General features: G+C 35.2%; 2 protein-coding genes across 2 annotated transcripts; both read left to right on the forward strand.

Annotated features, from left to right (window-relative positions):
- Positions 1-242: 242 nt before the first annotated feature.
- On the forward strand, positions 243-19,790 carry LOC137396731 (tight junction protein ZO-1-like). Its single transcript, XM_068083041.1, has 22 exons — positions 243-343; positions 2,640-2,784; positions 4,142-4,241; positions 5,270-5,442; positions 6,139-6,326; positions 6,668-6,771; positions 7,011-7,135; positions 7,257-7,382; positions 9,456-9,609; positions 10,504-10,643; positions 10,827-10,957; positions 11,184-11,348; positions 11,715-11,783; positions 12,081-12,223; positions 13,861-13,999; positions 14,840-14,961; positions 15,280-15,460; positions 15,663-15,795; positions 16,342-16,428; positions 17,416-17,520; positions 17,867-18,002; positions 19,464-19,790. Exons 1-21 carry the CDS (start codon positions 244-246, stop codon positions 17,979-17,981), a joined length of 2,745 nt encoding a protein of 914 aa, XP_067939142.1. The 5' UTR covers position 243; the 3' UTR covers positions 17,982-18,002; positions 19,464-19,790.
- LOC137397297 (zinc finger protein 28-like) lies at positions 18,217-18,963 on the forward strand. Its single transcript, XM_068083586.1, has one exon. The coding sequence runs from the start codon at positions 18,217-18,219 to the stop codon at positions 18,961-18,963; it is 747 nt and encodes a 248-aa protein (XP_067939687.1).
- Positions 19,791-20,291: the final 501 nt, after the last annotated feature.

Here is a 20,291-nt window from a genome sequence, read left to right on the forward strand (position 1 = left end):
TATAGAATATTATATAGTAATATAATACCATGCGTAATATCATATCATATAGTACCATGCGTAACAATATAATACATAGCCATAGAATATACTATAATATAATAGGTTCTGTAATATATAACATAATACTAACAATAATATAACTATGATATTGTTGTAATATTATAAAGTTGCAATACTAGGTTTTATATATTTAAGTTCCGCAATTTTATTTTAGATTATCTGTTTGCGTCTACTTCAAATATGGCCGAAGTATTTGAGCTGAATGTTCAAAATCTTCAGCAGTTGCAAAGGCTCCAAGATCAGGAAGAACTCCGAACGAGCAGAGATTTTCTAACATCAGGTAAAGTTTATACATTCTTTACGAGCGATGCTATATTGCCATTTACTACCCAGAGTCTGAAAACTAGACTTGAAGACCAACCGATGTGCAAACAATGCATATAGTAGCCATAGCCTAAAATCTATGTTTAACTCATGGCTTTCTTTCCTATAATCAACAGCTGGACTTCTTAAGTTGTGCCGAAATAAAATCATATTCACTCTAGTCTTTAGTTGTGCCTAAATAAAATCATATTCACTCTAGTCTTTAGTTGTGCCTAAATAAAATCATATATACCCTAGTCTTTAGTTGTGCCTAAATAAAATCATATATACTCTAGTCTTTAGTTGTGCCTAAATAAAATCATATATACTCTAGTCTTTAGTTGTCTCTAAATAAAATCATATTTACTCTAGTCTTTGGTTGTGCCTAAATAAAATCATATATACTCTAGTCTTTAGTTGTGCCTAAATAAAATCATATATACTCTAGTCTTTAGTTGTGCCTAAATAAAATCATATATACTCTAGTCTTTAGTTGTGCCTAAATAAAATCATATATACTCTAGTCTTTAGTTGTCCCTAAATAAAATAATATATACTCTACCACCTTTCTGTCCAGATATTAAAAATTTGCTGGCCTCGTGTCTTCCCATGAAAATTGAACGTAACGCCTGAGTTTGCTGCCAGGTGGAAACTTTGCACATGCAGTCAAATATCTATTTCTTGACCACCTTGGCATGGGTATTTTCTAAATTCTCAGCAACTATTTGAGTCTGCGTTTCTTTACCCTCCCCCCCCCCGCACTACACTACACATCACTGAACCACTACTTCAGTTCAGGTCTTCAAGCAAAAGTATATATAAAGCTGGTTTTATTGATTATAAGTATATTGACTTATTACGTTAGCGCTTTAAATATGATTAAACTTTCTGTATATAAATAATACATTTGTTTTAATACTATGTGTGAACAACTACATATATGTTAGGTGCTACGGCTGTGGAATAGCATATATCCTAATAGCAACTGTGTCTGAACAACTACATATATGTTAGGTGCTACGGCTGTGGAATAGCATATATTCTAATAGCAACTGTGTCTGAACAACTGACACATATATGTTAGGTGTTACGGCTGAGGAATAGCATATATCCTAATAGCAACTGTGTCTGAACAACTGACACATATAGAGCAGATCTGAGAAAGAAGTAATAAATGCTCTACCGTTATAAAATTTGAGAAAAAAAAGTTTGATTGTGTGTGTCAGCAAGCAGTCCTGTTTGACCTTCTATAAAGTTAACCGGACCAATGAGAATTCACAATTGTACAGCAACAGTTTTTAATTGGCTGTTCTTCTTTCTACACCAGTGCTATTTTTAAGCTTGCCAACATACAGAAATATTGTAGACAGCAAAGTTTCTTGTCTTATCTTTTTTGATACAGTTCTGAAGTGTGATAGAAAAAAATTGGCCAATTTTCGAAGTTTGAGCATTTGTTGGTTTATCACTATTCGTCCATCTTTTTACGCAAGACTAGGCCAAGGCCAGGAAGTGACCGTACTCAAGACTACTTGATAAATTCTTATCTCCTCTCTTCACCCTATATACACATTTATACACGCGACAGGCATTGCACAATGGCTCAAATTCAACCACAAACAGATAACAGCTTGAGCTCCTTAAATAAGTCATACATTTAGCATTGAGGTGCTTATGTCAGAGGTATACACGTACTGTAGATCAGCACAGCATAGAAGTATATAACACTCTCTCATTAGACTGAGCACTGAGCCTTCACTTTCAATAAAGACATGCGGGTGCTTTATGAGTACGCGGAGTTCATCCGCGCCGACTTCATCGGTATAAAACAGAACCTGTTGGCTATATATGAGACTATTTTTTTTCATTAGAGTTTAAAAGTTTGTGTGAGTCTATCAAAGTGCAACAAGTAGGTGGGTTACTAGCACAATCCGTGGATGACATGAGATGCACAAATACTTCGAACAAATCCTAACTTGCCGCCTCACTACACATGCTGCCTCACTGCACATGCTGCCTCACTACACATGCTGCCGGCAGCAAACCTTTCAAGGTTTGCTGTCAACGAACTATTTTGAACCTCTTGAGTCTTTCAAAGAAATTAATTATTTCTAATAAGTTTTTGCTGAATAAACCGACATTGTGTGCTCAAGTTCAATTGCTAATCAAAATGGATGTATTGACGAGAGACAGTTCTCTAAATAGCACCTTAAACTCCTCTACATCCATTTGCGTGATTATGTACACTCGTGCTTACCCGCTGATAATGTTTCCAGAAATTCTCCCTGACGACCATCCTGAATGTAAAATGACAGCATCTCTAAACAGCTTGTTTGTCCCTCCTGAGAGATTTGTACCGGAATCGTTCTACAGGAAGCGAGGCAGCTGTAAAGGAGTAGATCCTTCTCCTGGAGATACAAGGTAGCCAAACAGTTTCTATTTTTAGCAATGAGCTAGTATTTGGTCTAGAACACAGTGAAAGACACCGTGTGTCGTGGACTTAGAACACAGTGAAAGACACCGTGTGTCGTGGACTTAGAACACAGTGAAAGACACCGTGTGTCGTAGACTTTGAGTTGGTTTGAAAGAATTGTGTGAAGAAAGCTTAACATTTGCTAATGGGGACACCTTTCTCAAGGTTGGTCAATGGCCAATGCTATTGATACTTTTTAAGCAGGTGAACATAACTCCTTATTACATCATATACATCTGTATACATACATATTTTGCCTTGATTTGTCTGTTTGTTTGTCCTCTATAAAAAAGAACTTCTAATTAAACAATCGCTCTGAAAATGTGCTGTGTTTTCTTTGATACTCCTCAAGGTTTTAGGCCAAAACGATTTTGAGGTCACAACCTGTAATGGGGGGTCACCACCCGTAATGGGGGTCACCACCCGTAATGGGGCCATCACCCGTAATGGGGGCCACCATCCGTTATCAAAGCCACCACCCGTAATGGGGGCCACCACCCGTAATTGAGGCCAGGGCCAAAAAAGAAGTTTTTAATTAGATGCAACTTGGTAATGAAACGGCAAAAAAATTGCCCAATAGAAAGTCTGAACCCTTGAAAGTCAGTTTATTAGACTCTAACTGAGCTAATCCTTTATCTATTGAAACCTCGGAATAATTGTGCCATCTCCCTTGGGTGAATTACCTATTTCTGATTATTCAAGATATTTCTAGAAGTTTTTAGAAGAGTACAAGGGAAAGGCTTTGCATTGTCAGTTTTCTTTACAGTTCTTCATTGAACAGGACAACGTTGTTTGAATGTAGATCCAGTGATTTATATTCTTTGGGTGTGATAGTGATGTTGAAACAGGCATATATAAAAACCAAAAAACAGATAATACTATCCATAAGGAATTACCGTCTTAGATTCACATTTTGAAATACTATTTTAAGTGTTATGCCATTAGAAATTATGATTTAGAAATTAAATTATTAAATTAAACTATTAATTAAATTAAAAATCAAAAATAAATCAAATTAAATTGTTGATTGTATTAGAAATTATTGTAAAAATTGATGCAATTGATTAATAAAGTTAACAAGGAAATCACATGGAATTTTCTTTTCATAGAAGTGACATACACAACACCGGTTTTTTGCCACTAGTGACAGTAAAAGCCCAAGCATTTTGCGAAGCTATTAAAAAGGAAAGCCAGAGTTCCTTACTCCTACACTTCAAATGCTTGCTTCAGAAGAGCTAATGCTATATTAGAGCCTAGCATTGAAAAAGGTGATGCTGAGATGAAAGTGTATATTTAATATTTCAGTGACGTCTGCTCTTTGAACAGCACGAATGAATCAGAAGATGAGGGCATCTATCCTCCTGACCTTGACTACGGGCTTGTACACACAGATACAATCAGGATGGTAAGTTCTCAGTCTAAGCTTATAAACTTACAGCACCTTTACAAACAGCGGTCCGGTCCGTAATCACCTCCCATTTGCTGAAATGCTTCAATGAGTTTATTAAAGCATTCTATACTTTTGTCTTTATCGAGCGGTAAGTCATAGATCCACAGGGATGTTTCTATTGTGTTCTAAGCCTTAGGGAATATCTCTGAGTTGTCTTAAGCCCTACATTGGTGTAGGCTGTTTAGACTACAACCTAGTGGACATGTATTACGATCGTTGTCTGAGCAGGCGAAAACATGACTCCGAAACTAAAACGTTGATTTCATCTTCAAATTCCAGAGTTAGACAACTAATAAAGCATTTCAACTGCTCCGATTCAAGTAAATCAAGGTTACTTGAAGGTCCGACAAGAAGGAAGAAATCTTTGAATACTTTTTGTATCAACGATGCTACAGCAAGCATTTTATCTCGCCATAATAAAAGAGGAGATGGGGTGACTGCAAGCAAGGACACACAGATTCAAAATTTCTTTGCTGGACTACAAGAAGAGTTGGAAAAGAAAAGAACTACTCGACTTTCTGACTATCAATTTCATCATGCAGTTCCAGCAAAGAGTGTAATTAAACCTGCGAAAGAACAAAAGAAGAGAAATCTATTTCCTTCTGGAAAAGTCAAGCCTCGAGTAACATTTGCAGAGAAGAGTGATCAGCGAGGGACGCAGCAAATAGCCAACCGCAGTCTGACAACTGTATCCAGACCGTGTTTGAAATATCAAAAATTTATAACTTCTAAAAATACAGATTTAATGGACAAGGTCATTGATGAAATCAAACTGCATGGGAGTCAACCACACAGACTATTAAAGTCAAAGGTTCATTGAGTTTAATTTCTTTCTTTCTCTCAGCTCTGATTTGCTGACAGAAGGAAACAATTCCAAAATCTGTCTGAATCAAAATGTTTTATCATCTACTTGTTTCCCTAGTTATAAAACATTAACATTTTTCCTAAGATTGTTATCAAGTTTTACTGCTGCCTAATTGCAGGGTGGAGACAAGATTCTATGGGAGACACACCATGTAGCACTTTATAGAGAACCTGGTCTTGGATTTGGTATAGCTATATCTGGTGGAGTAGACAACCCTCACTTTAGCAGTGGCGAAACGTCTATTGCTGTCTCAGGCGTGCTTAAAGGCGGTCCTGCAGATAATTTGCTGAAGTAAGTCTTAATTGCTATCATTTCAACTTACTGTAATTGTAAACCTACAACTTTACACAGCTCACCTAAATTGTTTTAAAGCTTTCAATAGAAAAATGTTTATTGCCACAGATGTGAATACTTGAAAACTTCATGAGCCAATTCAACTAGTTTGTACATGAACAAACACAAAAAAACTTGACATCGAGAATTATTGTCTCATCATTTAAAAATGGGCAGACAATTCATTATATGGTATTTTACTCGAATTCTATGAGCCAATAATCTCATGCTTAATTGGCACATTCTAGTAGGTTATGTATTTTTTGTCAACAAAACTTTTCCTATTTGAAAAAAAGAGACAACTCAAATATCTATGGAGCATACAGTGTCAAAAAAATGTGCGTTTTTCTACTGGTTCAAGATAACTAAATGCAACTTCATTTAACCTAATTAAATTTAATTTTAATTTCTGTCTAGACTATAAATTCTAAAACAATATTTTGAAAATATGACTAAAATGACAATATTTTTCATTGTCATTTTATTTTAAGCATGTTTGAAAATTAAAATTAATTTATAGTGCTAACATTCAAAGTGATTGCAAGATGTTAGCATAAGTCTCTACCTGGGCTTTAAATGTTGGAGGAGTGCTCAATCTCAGACTTAATGCTGTCCATAGACCTCACACTAGCCAATGTCTATTCTATTTATTAGAGTTAATGATAGAATTACGAGCATAAATGGTATCTCTATGGAGGATTCTAACCACTCTCAGGCTATATCATTTCTGAGGGACAGTGGAGAGATGGTTGATCTGCTGATCAAACGTAAAGTTTTCGTACCTTCTCCCCATAAGAAGTTGGAGCGAACCATTACCATTGATAAAATGAGTGACAAAGCGGGTGAGTTTGCGAAACGCTGTTCTGACTTACAATGTATGATGTAGCAGAACACACTACGGATACGCAGGGTCTCTTGGTAATAAAACTAAACTTTCTGTAATTTGTTTATTAAAGTTTTATCTAGCCAATCTAGCCTTGATAAACGCAATTAAGCAAGATTAAACCAAGATTAAACCAAGATTAAACCAAAATTAAACCAATATTGCAAATGCATATTTTAGTAAAAACTTTAGTGTAAATGCTTCATTTTATGATTTCTAGAGTCATAAAGTATTTTGAGTGTTCATGCTGCGTTTCTACAGAATTACAACTCTATTTTAAATATCTTCAACTTTTTGCAGATGTTGGCCTTGGCATGGGCTGCAGGTACTTTGTTAAAAATATCAAATCTGGTTCTCTCTTGGAAAGAAACTGTAACATAGAAGAGGGAGACTACATTCTGAAGGTAAGAGGTCTACCTCCATCCAAAAATCTAGAACTCACGCTAAACCAAACTTGATGATAAAAGCTGCAATAAAGATGCAATAGTGATTTACACAATGCCAATGCCTCGCAGGCTTACAAAAATTCAGACACAAAAACAACTCATAGTGTTCAGAGCAATGTATGTTACAACTATGTGATATTTTCTATTTTAATCGACCAAAGGTTGCTAGCGTATCGAATATAATTCTATTGATTTAGGTCAATGGGCAATCAACGGAAAATCTAACATTTGCCCAGACGCAGCGTCTGATAGACAGAACAAAAGGTCGTCTTAGCCTTTTGCTGGAAAGACCACCCAAGTCTTTGGAGACTGACCAACAGAGGTGAATTACTATAGCCTTAGTAACAAGCATTATAGCTTTAGAAATGGGTACTTAGAACCAGTTCCATTGTTCATTTTATAGCAAAACACAGTTGGGTAAATGGTATAATATATTCTTGCAGAGGTGAATACAGTGCATCAGATAGCATCTATCACTGGACGATGCAGCAAGCGGCTAGTTCTGGTTATCATTCCCCGACAGCGTCTCAAGGCGGACGCAGCCGTGCCAACTCTAAGATGAGCCAATGGTAAGCCTCTAATAAACCTGCTGACTAGATGACATGCCATGGTAAGCCTCTAATAAATCTGCTGACTAGATGACATGCTGTGACAGATACTAAAACGCTTTCACTCAGCTCTTATCTAAATACCTGACAACTCCAATTGGAGCAAACAGCAACGAGAAATGAAATATTTTGAATGCAGCACTCAGTTTGGCTGTTATGGTTCGAGAGTGAAAATAGTTTTTCATGGAATGATAGAAATATGTTTCAGAGAAATCATGTTTGAGGTAACTTTCTTAAAAGAGAATTTTTTTTGCAAATACTTCTGTAAGATATAATTTATTGCGAGCTATTTGCAGCATGACTAAGAAACTGGCAATAAATTATCAAGGACTAAAAGGAAGACAACTCCTTAAGTTACATATGATAGTTGCCAGTATACATTGTCATAAGAAGCAGTTCTAATGAACTAATGAATCATTCGTGAAGTGTTAAAGGTTAACTTGCAACAAAAATTCACATAACAGTTATTTGGTATCAAAGGATTCACCATGTCTTACCATGCTGTCTTGTAGGTGCAAAATATGTGGAAATGTGATTACAGGCTCTTAAAAGCTCAAAAACGAACGATTAATCGCAGCCGTCACGAAAGCGCCGCAGGCTAGAATTTATTTATTTTGCTGATGTACTCAAGCCAACTTGGTTAATGTTTCGACAAGTGGTGTTATTGCATGAACTGAAAGGCCAATAAAAGGCTCAACATAAAATGTCTTGTAGCACTAGTTTATGGCAAACACTTCAGGTTCTACCGAAGACCCCGTATCAAATATAGATGCTCGCTATGTTACAGTTTTGTTTCGGCTTGGTCTAATCATCTAGTCATAATCTGATCATGTGACCCGTAAATCTTGCCAAATATCGCAAAAAATTTCTGCAGCATTTTTCGACCATCACAGGTGACCAGCAGGCTCGTCATGTTTATTAAAGGATGGTATGCACTCCTTCGAACTAAAGTTAAAAAATAGACGAATTTTTACAGTGGGTTTCGGAGATATCAGTGCTCAAAGTGACAGCCTCACAATGTTGATGAAACAGATGCGTGAGGACAATAGACATGGTTTTATTGAATGTATGAAGTATATTTGTGAAAATACTTCGATGGATGAGGTTGCATGAAAGTGTAAACAGAAACCATCTTGTTCAACTACGTCCCATTTGAGCCGTTTTGGAAAGAGATTCCAAACTACGGCGTTTTGGTGATGGTTGCGATTGACTGTTCATTTTTGAGCTTTCAAGAGCTTGTAATCACATTTCCACATATTCTGTATCTAGAACACAGCAGAGTAAGACATGGTGAATATTTTGGTACCAAATAATTGCAATGTGAATTTTGTTGCAAGTCAACCTTTAAGGCATCTTATTGAATGGTATATTAATGTTGATAAATATGTGACAAATACAATATACTATTGCATAATAGAATATAGCATAGTATTATACACTATAATATAGTTTAATATAACATACTATAATGATTATGATATAACATAATCTCAGACAATATAAACCATACGTACCATAGCATAGTATAATACATAATCAACATAACATAATGCACTACAATATAGTATAGCAAAAGAACAAATTATAACGCTATGTAGATAACGTAATAATGCAGTATGACGTTAGGCACATTTACATAATGTAATGGAATACAAGATTTCTTAGTATTACACAATATTAAATTGTTGTATTCAATATCTAAGTCTATTTGTGAATAGTTACTAATATGACAAATATACATTGTATTCAATATCCAAGTCTATTTGTGAATAGTTACTAATACGACAAATATACATTGTATTCAATATCTAAGTCTATTTGTGAATAGTTACTAATACGACAAATATACATTGTATTCAATATCTAAGTCTATTTGTGAATAGTTACTAATACGACAAATATACATTGTATTCAATATCTAAGTGTATTTGTGAATAGTTACTAATACGACAAATATACATTGTATTCAATATCTAAGTCTATTTGTGAATAGTTACTAATACGACAAATATACATTGTATAAAATACTTTCAGTGAAGAGACGAGGTACGTGAATTATCAGAAAGAAAACAACCGAACAGGATTAAGCATGGTAGGAGGAAATCAGACTGGTGTGTATATATCTAGAGTTGAGGGTGGGGGTGCAGCTCAAAGAGAAGGCCTTCATGAAGGAGATCTTGTTTTGCAGGTAAGGCATGAGGCTTTGCAAATGATCTTACTAACATACATGTAGCTTCACAAAACGACTACAATATTCATCACCAGGAGGCTGATTGTGGAATCTATGATGAAATCTATGATTGTTTTTTAACAATCTTCTTTCAACCATGAAATAGCTTTGAATCTTGTAAAGCATTTAGTTGCCTGACATAAACTTAGGCTAGCATAACACATAGGCTAACATAGACTTAGGCTAACATAACACAAAGGTTATCAACTTATTGGCAACTCACCTCATTGGCAACTCAACTCATTGGCAACTCATCTTTTTGGCAACTCAACTTATTGGCAACTCAACTTATTGGCAACTCAACTTACTGTCAATTCACCTTATTGGCAACTCAACTTATTGGCGACTCAACTTATTGGTGACTCAACTTATTGGCAACTCAACTTACTGTCAACTCAACTTATTGGCAACTCAACTTATTGGCAACTCAACTTATTGGCAACTCAACTTATTGGCAACTCAACTTATTGGCAACTCAACTTACTGTCAACGTTTTTGCCTATTTGTAACTTCTGTTCCCATTGCTACAAACTTTAAACAATAAAAAAGTAAGATGCATAATAATAGAATAATAATATCACATTTGCATCGAGTATAATGTATATATTGATGAAAAATAAAAATTATTCGAAATTTATCTAGTTATAAATAAAACTATTTTGCTGCAACAAAAGTCTACGGTGCTGATACTAAAAGAATCATTATCAGTAATAGGATTATGATGAGGGAAAACCTTCACAGGTATTTTTTAGCAATAGCGCAAGCTATGTTCATAACTGCTTCTGGTATGCAGACAGGCATACAAATATTCTCTGTCAACTATAGAGTTTAATTTATAAACATTTTCTGTAGATAAACGGTGTTCCAGTACGAGGGATGACTAAGGAACAGGTTGTGAAAAGACTTGAGAATCTTCCAACAAGGGTTGACCTTCTTGTAACAGACAGGAGGGAAGAATATTCTAGACTGTTTACCAGCACAAGTTCAGAAGGGTAAGATATGCTCAATGGGGTTTACACGTAAGTGTAACAATAAAATACGTAACACAAATTTAACTTTTATTATTAGTAGTAAAGCGTCTGTTTATTTTACAGTATGCGCAAGAATGGTAATAAAACATTATATATCACGTGTACATTCTTACTGCTGGACTAATAATGACAGACTTGTTGCAGTGGTGATGAGTTTTACATCAAAGCTAGCTTCACCCACAACTCATTAAAAACTCAAACTGCTCCAGCACGATTGTCTATGAAACCAGGTGATGTCTTCAAAGTTACAGACACATTACCGTCACACTATCCAGGTTGGCTCATATGATAGAAAGTTGTCTTCTGTTGTGTGTAAGGAAAGACAACTTTTGTATTTTATATTGGGCATATGATTAACTTTGAGGTTTGTTTTAACTGACTAGAATTTGCTTTGATGAAACCACAATTGTGCTTTACTTGTTTTTGACTGTAATTAATTCATACTTTGAAGAATTGATTCCAAGGTCTCCATTTTGCCAATAAATTGATATACTTATATAGGCTGCTGGGTTGTCGTGAGAATGAGCCCAGACGGAGAAGAATTGGAGCCTGGAATCATACCCAACCAGATAACAGCAAACAACCTTTTTAAAGCCTCAAGCTCTTATGATAAAACAAACTTTGCCAGATCATTTGGCAAAGACCAATGGCAAAAGATAATACTAGGTGAGCATATATGCCAATAGAGCATTACCATGTGACAAGCAGTTTACCGCGATCTTGACCTTAATTTACTTCAGCTGATTCAACTTTTGTCTTTCTTTAGCTAGAAACAGTCTACATACATTGGCTGAGTTTTGGCATCCAGTTGATTTAACATGCAGAAGTTCTTTGTTTAGTTGTGGGCAATTCCCAAATAGCCTGTGAATCCACTTGTTTGTAACCTATTTGTGTAGCTTCTCGATTAACCCATCAATAAAATTGCTATTGAGCCATTAAGACAGCTAAAAAATATCCCTTTTGTAAGGTTACCCTCCGATAGAGCTATTTATAATGAGAACAGTAGACAACCACCTTTGTCTTTTGTTTTAGAAGGCACTTCTCTCTCAAGTGAACACCATTCAAAAGTAGATGCATATGAAAGAGTTACTCTTGAAGAAGGTGAGAGCCCCGAAACAATGAAAATGTGGTGAACACAACTCCAAATTCAAATAAGAGTGCCTGCTAAAACTGCGAAATAACTCAAGTTTGGTTAACAATCTCCAACTCTGTCCAATTTTGATGAGTTTTTGATATTTTGTTCCTCACATTAATAAAATACAATTTCATCAAATTTTAAAGAACTCACTATGCATGATTTTGCGAAGCATCCATTTTTTCACTCACCTAGTCGATTGAACACAAAGTATTCTTCTGCTAAATTTTGATTTGATGATTTTAAGCGTTCATCTGTTTTAGCATATCTTCCAAGACCAGTGATTATATACGGTGCTCTGGCTGAACTATGCCGAACTAAGCTAGCAGCTACATATCCCAACTTGTTTGAAGTACCGCGTGTGACAAAACTCAAAACTGGGCCAAAGTCTAAAGAAGTTCTAAAGGTAATCATTAGTTTTGACACTTATCAAATAGTCTGTGAATATAACGACAGGACAAGTGTGAGACAACTTCTAAAAGCATACACATGTGTATTATTTTATACTGTAGTTTGGACCATAATCTCCTTTTATGACGCTATCTAAAACACTATTAAAACTCTAGTTTAACATATATTAGGAAATTAATCTGCATCTCACACTGTTAGTGCGAATCTATATATATGAATCTCAAATTCTGTAACGTGTACAGCTATAGCGATAAAAATCTATTAATGAAAAGTTTACATCACAGAGGATTTGATCTCAGATACCTCCATCCACAAGTCGACTATCTTATCTATCGAGCTAAACAAGATATAGTAGGTTCATCAATCAGATAGTCATTACATAGGTTAAAATACCCAAAACAACGAGACGTTGCGCGCAACATCATTAAAGTTTGCTGTCACAGCTTTTATTAGTAAATTTATTTACTTAAATACTAACTTACTCAAATTAGCTAATGGCAGCTACATTGACTGCCGCTGTTACAAGCTGTTGTTTATTACTCGTGTAACGCTGGCCATTTACCTAGTACTCTTATAAGAAAGTATCGTATTTCATTCACTTTGCTGCAGAGCTCAAACAACAGCCGTAACTACTTTAAGAACTTACAACAATAAAATAAATTCATTATATAGTTAATAATCCATTATCTAAACAGATTAAATGTAAAACTTAAATTATAAGAAAATTGAAGTTACAAAGTAGCAAACAAATGTTATTGTTTTTTATCCCAGACTGAAGCTTAAGTGTTACAATAGGGTGCAACTTACTACAACTTACTGTAGGCATAGTTTAAATTACTTTTATTCATATTCTTTTTAAAATCTATTTTTAATTAAAATCGTTTATATGATTTTGACTTTCAAAACTAATATTTTGATCAATTTTCGTCATCGTATATTGCAAGCAACTCTACATGCTGAGACAAAGATTTGCTCAAATTTTTCGTTGTAAGTTTGTATGTAGATCCCAAGTTGTAATTTGACTGCATATATTTTGTTTATATAAATTACTTTTTTGTTTTTATAACATCGACATCACAATCATCTTATTTCCAAAATATAAGTATGACACAAATTAATTTTAATTATTTTCTAAAAAAATTGCATTGCTCACTTGATAAACCTAATTTAACCAAGAGCAGCCTACTTTTCTAGTTTTAATGAGATGGTGAATGTTATGTGCTACTTTTGTGGGCCTAGCACTTTGACTAGCTGCAGTGTTACCCTGCATGTCGACCTCCTTTTGTGGGCCCAGCACTTTGACTAGCTGCAGTGTTACCCTGCATGTCGACCTCCTTCTGTGGGCCCAGCACTTTGACTAGCTGCAGTGTTACCCTGCATGTCGACCTCCTTTTGTGGGCCCAGCACTTTGACTAGCTGCAGTGTTACCCTGCATGTCGACCTCCTTCTGTGGGCCTAGCACTTTGACTAGCTCCAGTGCTACCCTGCATGTCGACCTCGTCATGTCTTACTTAGATAAAAATCAGGCGTTCATTTTTTCATTTAATCAATACTTGTAATCATATATATTTTCTGCTTAATGTTGTACTATTTACTAATTGAAGAAATAAAACGCACACACAACTATTGTAGTTCGCTGATATCCAGAAAATATCTGATTCTGGAAAGCACTGTCTGCTCGACTTACCACCTCACTCTATTGATAAGCTTATCAGCTACCTCTTCCACCCAATAGTCATCAATGTTTCATCAGATACGGCAGAACTCAAAGGTGAGTCGTCTAAAACTGTAGATAATTGCAGATAATTTGTAGATCTGCAATGAAATGTAACATTACAATGTACTATGTGCAGTTCGTACGGTAAGGAGCTCTTACCTTTGAAGCAGATGTATAACATAAACATTGAATTTAACTTAAATGAATTTAGCTTACTAAAACACACACATAAAGCTAAGTTTTAGTATGTATTTTTAACTATTTTACTGAACTTCAAAATTTGCATCTGGTTAAATTTTATCACCTATTTGTTTCCGATATTGAGCATCGCATCTTTTTCATGCTTGAGAGATTTCGGCGAGTAGCGTATCGGCATGTTTGTTATTCCGACCTAATCAACACACCGAATGCCAAATTTTAATTTCGAGCGAAATTAATGTTGATATTCATATGGTGAAAAAGGTTTCATATGGAGAGGACAAAAAATCATCATGTTCTACATTGCAGGGCAAAAGAATTGTATAATGGGGCCATCGTAACCCGAGGGCACACTGTGAGGGGTGTAGATGCATCCCTTCATACCCACATTGTATCCTCTTCTTTTCTCTTCTGCAGAAAGAGAAAAAAAGAGAAAAGGGCTATAAGTACATTTTTCTGTAGAATGAGGTGTTGATACATTCTTTTTAGAGAATGGTATTAAAAAGGAGAGAGGTCTCCATGTCATTATATAGCTATGAAGCTAGGCCTTTAAATAACAAATATGATGATTGACATTTAGCTTTGATGTATACTTATCATAACTTGAGTTAGAGCTCATTGGTATTTTCAACAGAATAGAACTTCCCTCTATGACACAACCTCTAGTTTTACTAAAGTAATAATCTTGATTTTTAGACAACAAGTTGTCTAAGGGGTTGAAAAAACTTGATCGACTTTCTGAAAAGATAGAAAGAGACTATCCACAGCTCATATCAGCCTGTGTGAGCATCACCAGAGGAAAGGACTGGCTGCAACAGGTAGGTCAGCTTATGATTTCTAAACTCTGATGCTACAAAAACATAAGCTTGTTTACTTGCTAGAAGCGTTATGTGATGTAGGAAATATGCTCTCTTATACATAGTTATACAAACAAGCATTGTCTCTCAATCATCTGTATGTCTGTTTAGCGTAACAGTGCTACAGATGTAACTCATAATAGTTTTTTAAAGTTGATAAACCCGCTACTGTTAAAAACTTGCTACTGTAAAAACCTGCCACTGAAAATTTCTGCAAAACCTTTGGCTTTCACACAACAGCACTAAGACATACTATATGATTATTTCTAAACTTTGTAGGTTTGTGATGTAATTGCGCAAGAGCAGGAGAAAGCTGTTTGGGTCAGAGAGGGGGTCGTGAGTAATGCCCCATCTTACTGCTCGAGTGACTACTTTAGTCTTGATTCGAACCAATCATTTGGAAGTAGGGGAGACCTGAGGAAGGGCCATTATAGCTCTCAACCCTGTCTTCATTTTAATGGTAAGAATGAAAACCTTTAAATCAAATAACTATCTAAAAAATGGAGAGGCTGTTTATTCGTTCATCTATCTGCTCAGTGAGCAAGGATAGTGTAACCCTTACTTGCTGGTATGAAAATAAGCAATAACATAAACATCAACCTGAGTCTTGCATTTTCAAAATTATTGCTGTCTAGTCTAAACTATTCTAAATCTATTTGAAGAAGATGCAAGAAAAGATGGTCAAAGGTCAAATTCTAATAATTTTCCTGCATCACTCCCAACTGCTCGAGCTAGAAGCTCAACAGATCCGTACAGAGGCTTGTGTCAGTCTGATAAATTGTCTTCTCTTGACAGGTAGCTATTTTGAGCTTATTTATAGAGTAAATATGATATGGAGTTGTCTTCTATCTCAAGTCTTTTTGCCAACTACAGCTAATTTAAGAAAAGCAGTTTAGCAGTCTTGACTATTTATTTATTGAGCAAATACCAGATTTTTATCACTTGATATTTTATCAAGTTTTCACAAAGTGAAATAGTGCGAAAACGTTTTTTATTCGGCGCAGCTTGAACGGTATCTGATTTGCATTTAAAGTTTAACTTTAAACCTTTTTACAAGTGTTCAATAGATCATGTTTATAGCCTACTAAATACACCAGGGAAAAGATCAATTGGTTTTATTTCTACTTCAAGTGCAAACCGAAAAAAAGGTTTTTGTGGGACAACTAAATTGTTATACCCCATAATTCTTATACCCATAGTTTTTAACCAGTGGCGATGCAGTGAGCTGTGAGAAGAACCTGCTTAGGAATAAAAGGTTTCACAGATATAATAGTAAGACTTTCATCAAATCATAACGAAGTTTACTAAAAGGAGTTTCATCCTATCATCTGACTTCTTTAGGTGCGGAAGCTTACCTCGACCAGCGTTTGGTCATGTGACTCTTAAGCACGTGAAAGAAGGAAAGGAAGGTGTGGAGTATGACAACTGGTGAGGAACTAGCTATTGGAATCTTAGCAAAAACTTATTTTCTGCTATTTTTAGGTTGTTTGTTACTTATTTATTAAAATTGTTTACTAATAGAAAGAAATCTCACTTTCAAGTTTAAAAAATATTTTGAAATTTACTAAATAATGTCAAGCAAGTTTTATATTTCTCTCCTCTCTATGTCCATAGATAATTGATTGAGACTCCTACAATTATTAAAAAAAATTAATCCATTTGCTTAGCTTCACCATAATTGTAGAACTTCATCTTTCCAAATTATTCAGTATTGTAAAAACTTCAGAGCCATATTCAATGCTTTAGCTAATCTATTTATACAAAGGCCAAACTGTACAAAGGCCAAACTGTACAAAGGCCAAACTGTACAAAGGCCAAACTGTACAAAGGCCACACTGTACAAAGGCCAAACTGTACAAAGGCCACACTGTACAAAGGCCAAACTGTACAAAGGCCACACTGTACAAAGGCCACACTGTACAAAGGCCAAACTGTACGAAGGCCAAACTGTACAAAGGCCAAACTGTACAAAGGCCTAACTGTACAAAGGCCAAACTGTACAAAGGCCAAACTGTACAAAGGCCTAACTGTACAAAGGCCTAACTGTACAAAGGCCAAACTGTACAAAGGCCAAACTGTACAAAGGCCTAACTGTACAAAGGCCAAACTGTACAAAGGCCAAACTGTACAAAGGCCAAGCTGTGCAAAGGCCAAAATGTGCAAAGGCCAAACTTTACAAAGGCCAAACTGTACAAAGGCCTAACTGTACAAAGGCCTAACTGTGCAAAGGCCTAACTGTACAAAGGCCATGAGTGCCAAATCATTGAAAGTTCATCATAATTTTTTTAATGTTATTTTCTGTCCAATTGTCTAATTTGCGTTGAACAACACCATAGCACCATTGACCGGCAATAATGGAATTTATAGCTGTTTATATCTTCAATTCTAACCATTGGTCATTTTTATATGTTTTAGTGCTTTTCAACATGATGAGGCGACTGACTCCCCTAAATCCGGCCGCACATCTGGCATCTGGTACACTGGCAAAAGTCTTTCATTGCAAAGCCCTAATTCTAAAGGGTTAGTCAAAATCTGATAATTTAGGGTTTAGGAAATATCAGAATATACCTTTTCTATAGATGTGTTCATGATTTTACTCTATACATAAGCAAATGCAAATTAGAAGTATTAATCTATATTTGACAACGGTATTCTGAGAGAAGACAACTTTTACATTAATTAATGGGTCGTCAGCAATATGTGCATTTGATGTTTTATTGATTGACTATTGTGGTGACTACAAAATGGCAAACATTATTTAGTCAGTGGACATTGCGAGAAAGTGGTCATAGTCAAAGGCAAAACTTATCCTTTTGCTATCTCACCTTAAGCTGCCCTTGAAATATGTAATGATGTGTTTTTGCAGGATGAAAAAAATAGTACCCGCAATCAGAGAAGTTGAGGAATCGCTAAATACTCCATCATTTATAAGTAACCAATCAGCTGCACAGATTAATGATTCATCAGCCAATCACCTCTAAAAACAGTAATTCATCGAGCAGGTAAATAAAACTATATTAAGTGGTATGTTAAATCATGGCAACTCCCCAAACAATGTGACAAGTGTTGTTTTTTTGAAGGTTGCTGTACTAAAAACACCAGAACTATGCAACTATATATAATTTTTATCCAAAATTTGTGAGCAGTTCCAATATGCAATTAAAACTTTATTTCAGCTCTATTCTTTTCACTCAACAAAAACCCTACACATGGCTCATGTTACACAAACCCTACAAATGTCTCATGTTACACAAACCCTGCACATGTCTCATATTGTACAAACCCTACACATGTCTCATGTTGTACAAACCCTACACATGTCTCATGTTGTACAAACTCTACACATGTCTCATGTTGTACAAACCCTACACATGTCTCATGTTGCACAAACTCTACACATGTCTCATGTTGCACAAACCCTACGCATGTCTCATGTTACACAAACCCTACACATGTCTCATGTTGTACAAACCCTACACATGTCTCATGTTGCACAAACTCTACACATGTCTCATGTTACACAAACTCTACACATGTCTCATGTTACACAAACTCTACACATGTCTCATGTTGCACAAACCCTACGCATGTCTCATGTTACACAAACCCTACACATGTCTCATGTTGTACAAACCCTACACATGTCCCATGTTGCACAAACTCTACACATGTCTCATGTTACACAAACTCTACACATGTCTCATGTTACACAAACTCTACACATGTCTCATGTTGCACAAACCCTACGCATGTCTCATGTTACACAAACCCTACACATGTCTCATGTTGTACAAACCCTACACATGTCTCATGTTGCACAAACTCTACACATGTCTCATGTTACACAAACCCTACACATGTCTTATGTTGCACAAACTCTACACATGTCTCATGTTGCGCAAACCCTACGCATGTCTCATGTTGTACAAACTCTACACATGTCTCACGTTGTACGAACTTTAAAATGATTTTGCAGTAGATTGATATCAAATTTACAGTCAGCTGTTTGCTTTGAAATATTTCTGAAATGTTGCTAAATTCCCCAGGTGTTCCCTGCATCCTTTGTAGCGCAACAAGACCTTTTCAAGATATGCAATGATTGACATATTTACTTGGAGTTTTGGAATTAGAGCTCAATTTATATTGTAACTCTGTAGTCAAAGAACAAAAATATTGTCATTTAATTAAATAAAAAGAGTACACTTTTAGCTATAAAATGATGTATAAATTTATGCACTTCAAGCTAAGCTTAGATGAGATCTCTCAATCGATACACAAAAAGGGGTTGCGATTATACATCACTATATGTATTAGAAGATGTACTCTGAGCTATTTTGGCAGCATGTAGATAGTATTTACATTTAAATTGCTAGATTTTAACTATTTACAGTAAAATTTGTGTTTAATGTGTGAAATCTAAAACAAAAACATAGTTTGCTAACAATTAAACATTCCATTTACAGAGAATCTCTTGAGGAAATTGTACTCAATGTGGTCAAGTTTCGCTCAACCAGCAAGACCACAATTTATGGACAGAGGCGAGATGCTTTACACGACGTTGTATTACTATTTTGATGTGTATGTAGTAAAATAACACATTTTTAGAAAAATTTAATTTGTATTTATGTACATATTGTATCTTGAAATGTCTGCAATAAATATTCTTGTATGTTGATATTTTTGTATCGACGCAATAAAATCTTCTTGCATTATCAATATTATGCCTGGTTTTCTTTTACAATTTTGTTTAGTGTATTATTTTTATGAATATGACTTTGTATGTTAGTATGTTAGCCTCGAGAATGTACTGTAAGAAATGGACACTAAATAATTTATAAGTTATTGAACTGCTAATGGCCTATATGCTAATCTTGGTACAATAAAATACAGTTGACCAAATTCATCAAGGTTGCAAAGCTTTAATCAAATGAGTAGTCTGTGGTCTTATTACAGTCTTGGAACATTGGTTTGGAACAGGTTTCAGTGTTCGGTACTAAACATTTTGATCGATATGAGCAAAAATTCAATATAACATAACTAGCAAGCAGATTACTAAAATAAATATTTTATAACACTATAATAAATTTGCATCTTGCTTAGACTTCTGTGATCTTCTTGTCACTGTGATTTGTTAATTTCTTGCAATTAGCGGCTATGTGATCATATAGGCTTCTCTAAAATACAAATGCCAAAATGAAGCAAAGTATTGAGATTTATGTATATATGCTAAAGTATTTCGATCAGCCTCATTCCTTGGTGCAGGAATCACCTGCCACAGGCCATAAATCCCA

This window comes from Watersipora subatra, chromosome 5 (assembly GCF_963576615.1).
Source record: "Watersipora subatra chromosome 5, tzWatSuba1.1, whole genome shotgun sequence".
Taxonomy (NCBI): Eukaryota; Metazoa; Bryozoa; class Gymnolaemata; order Cheilostomatida; family Watersiporidae; genus Watersipora; species Watersipora subatra.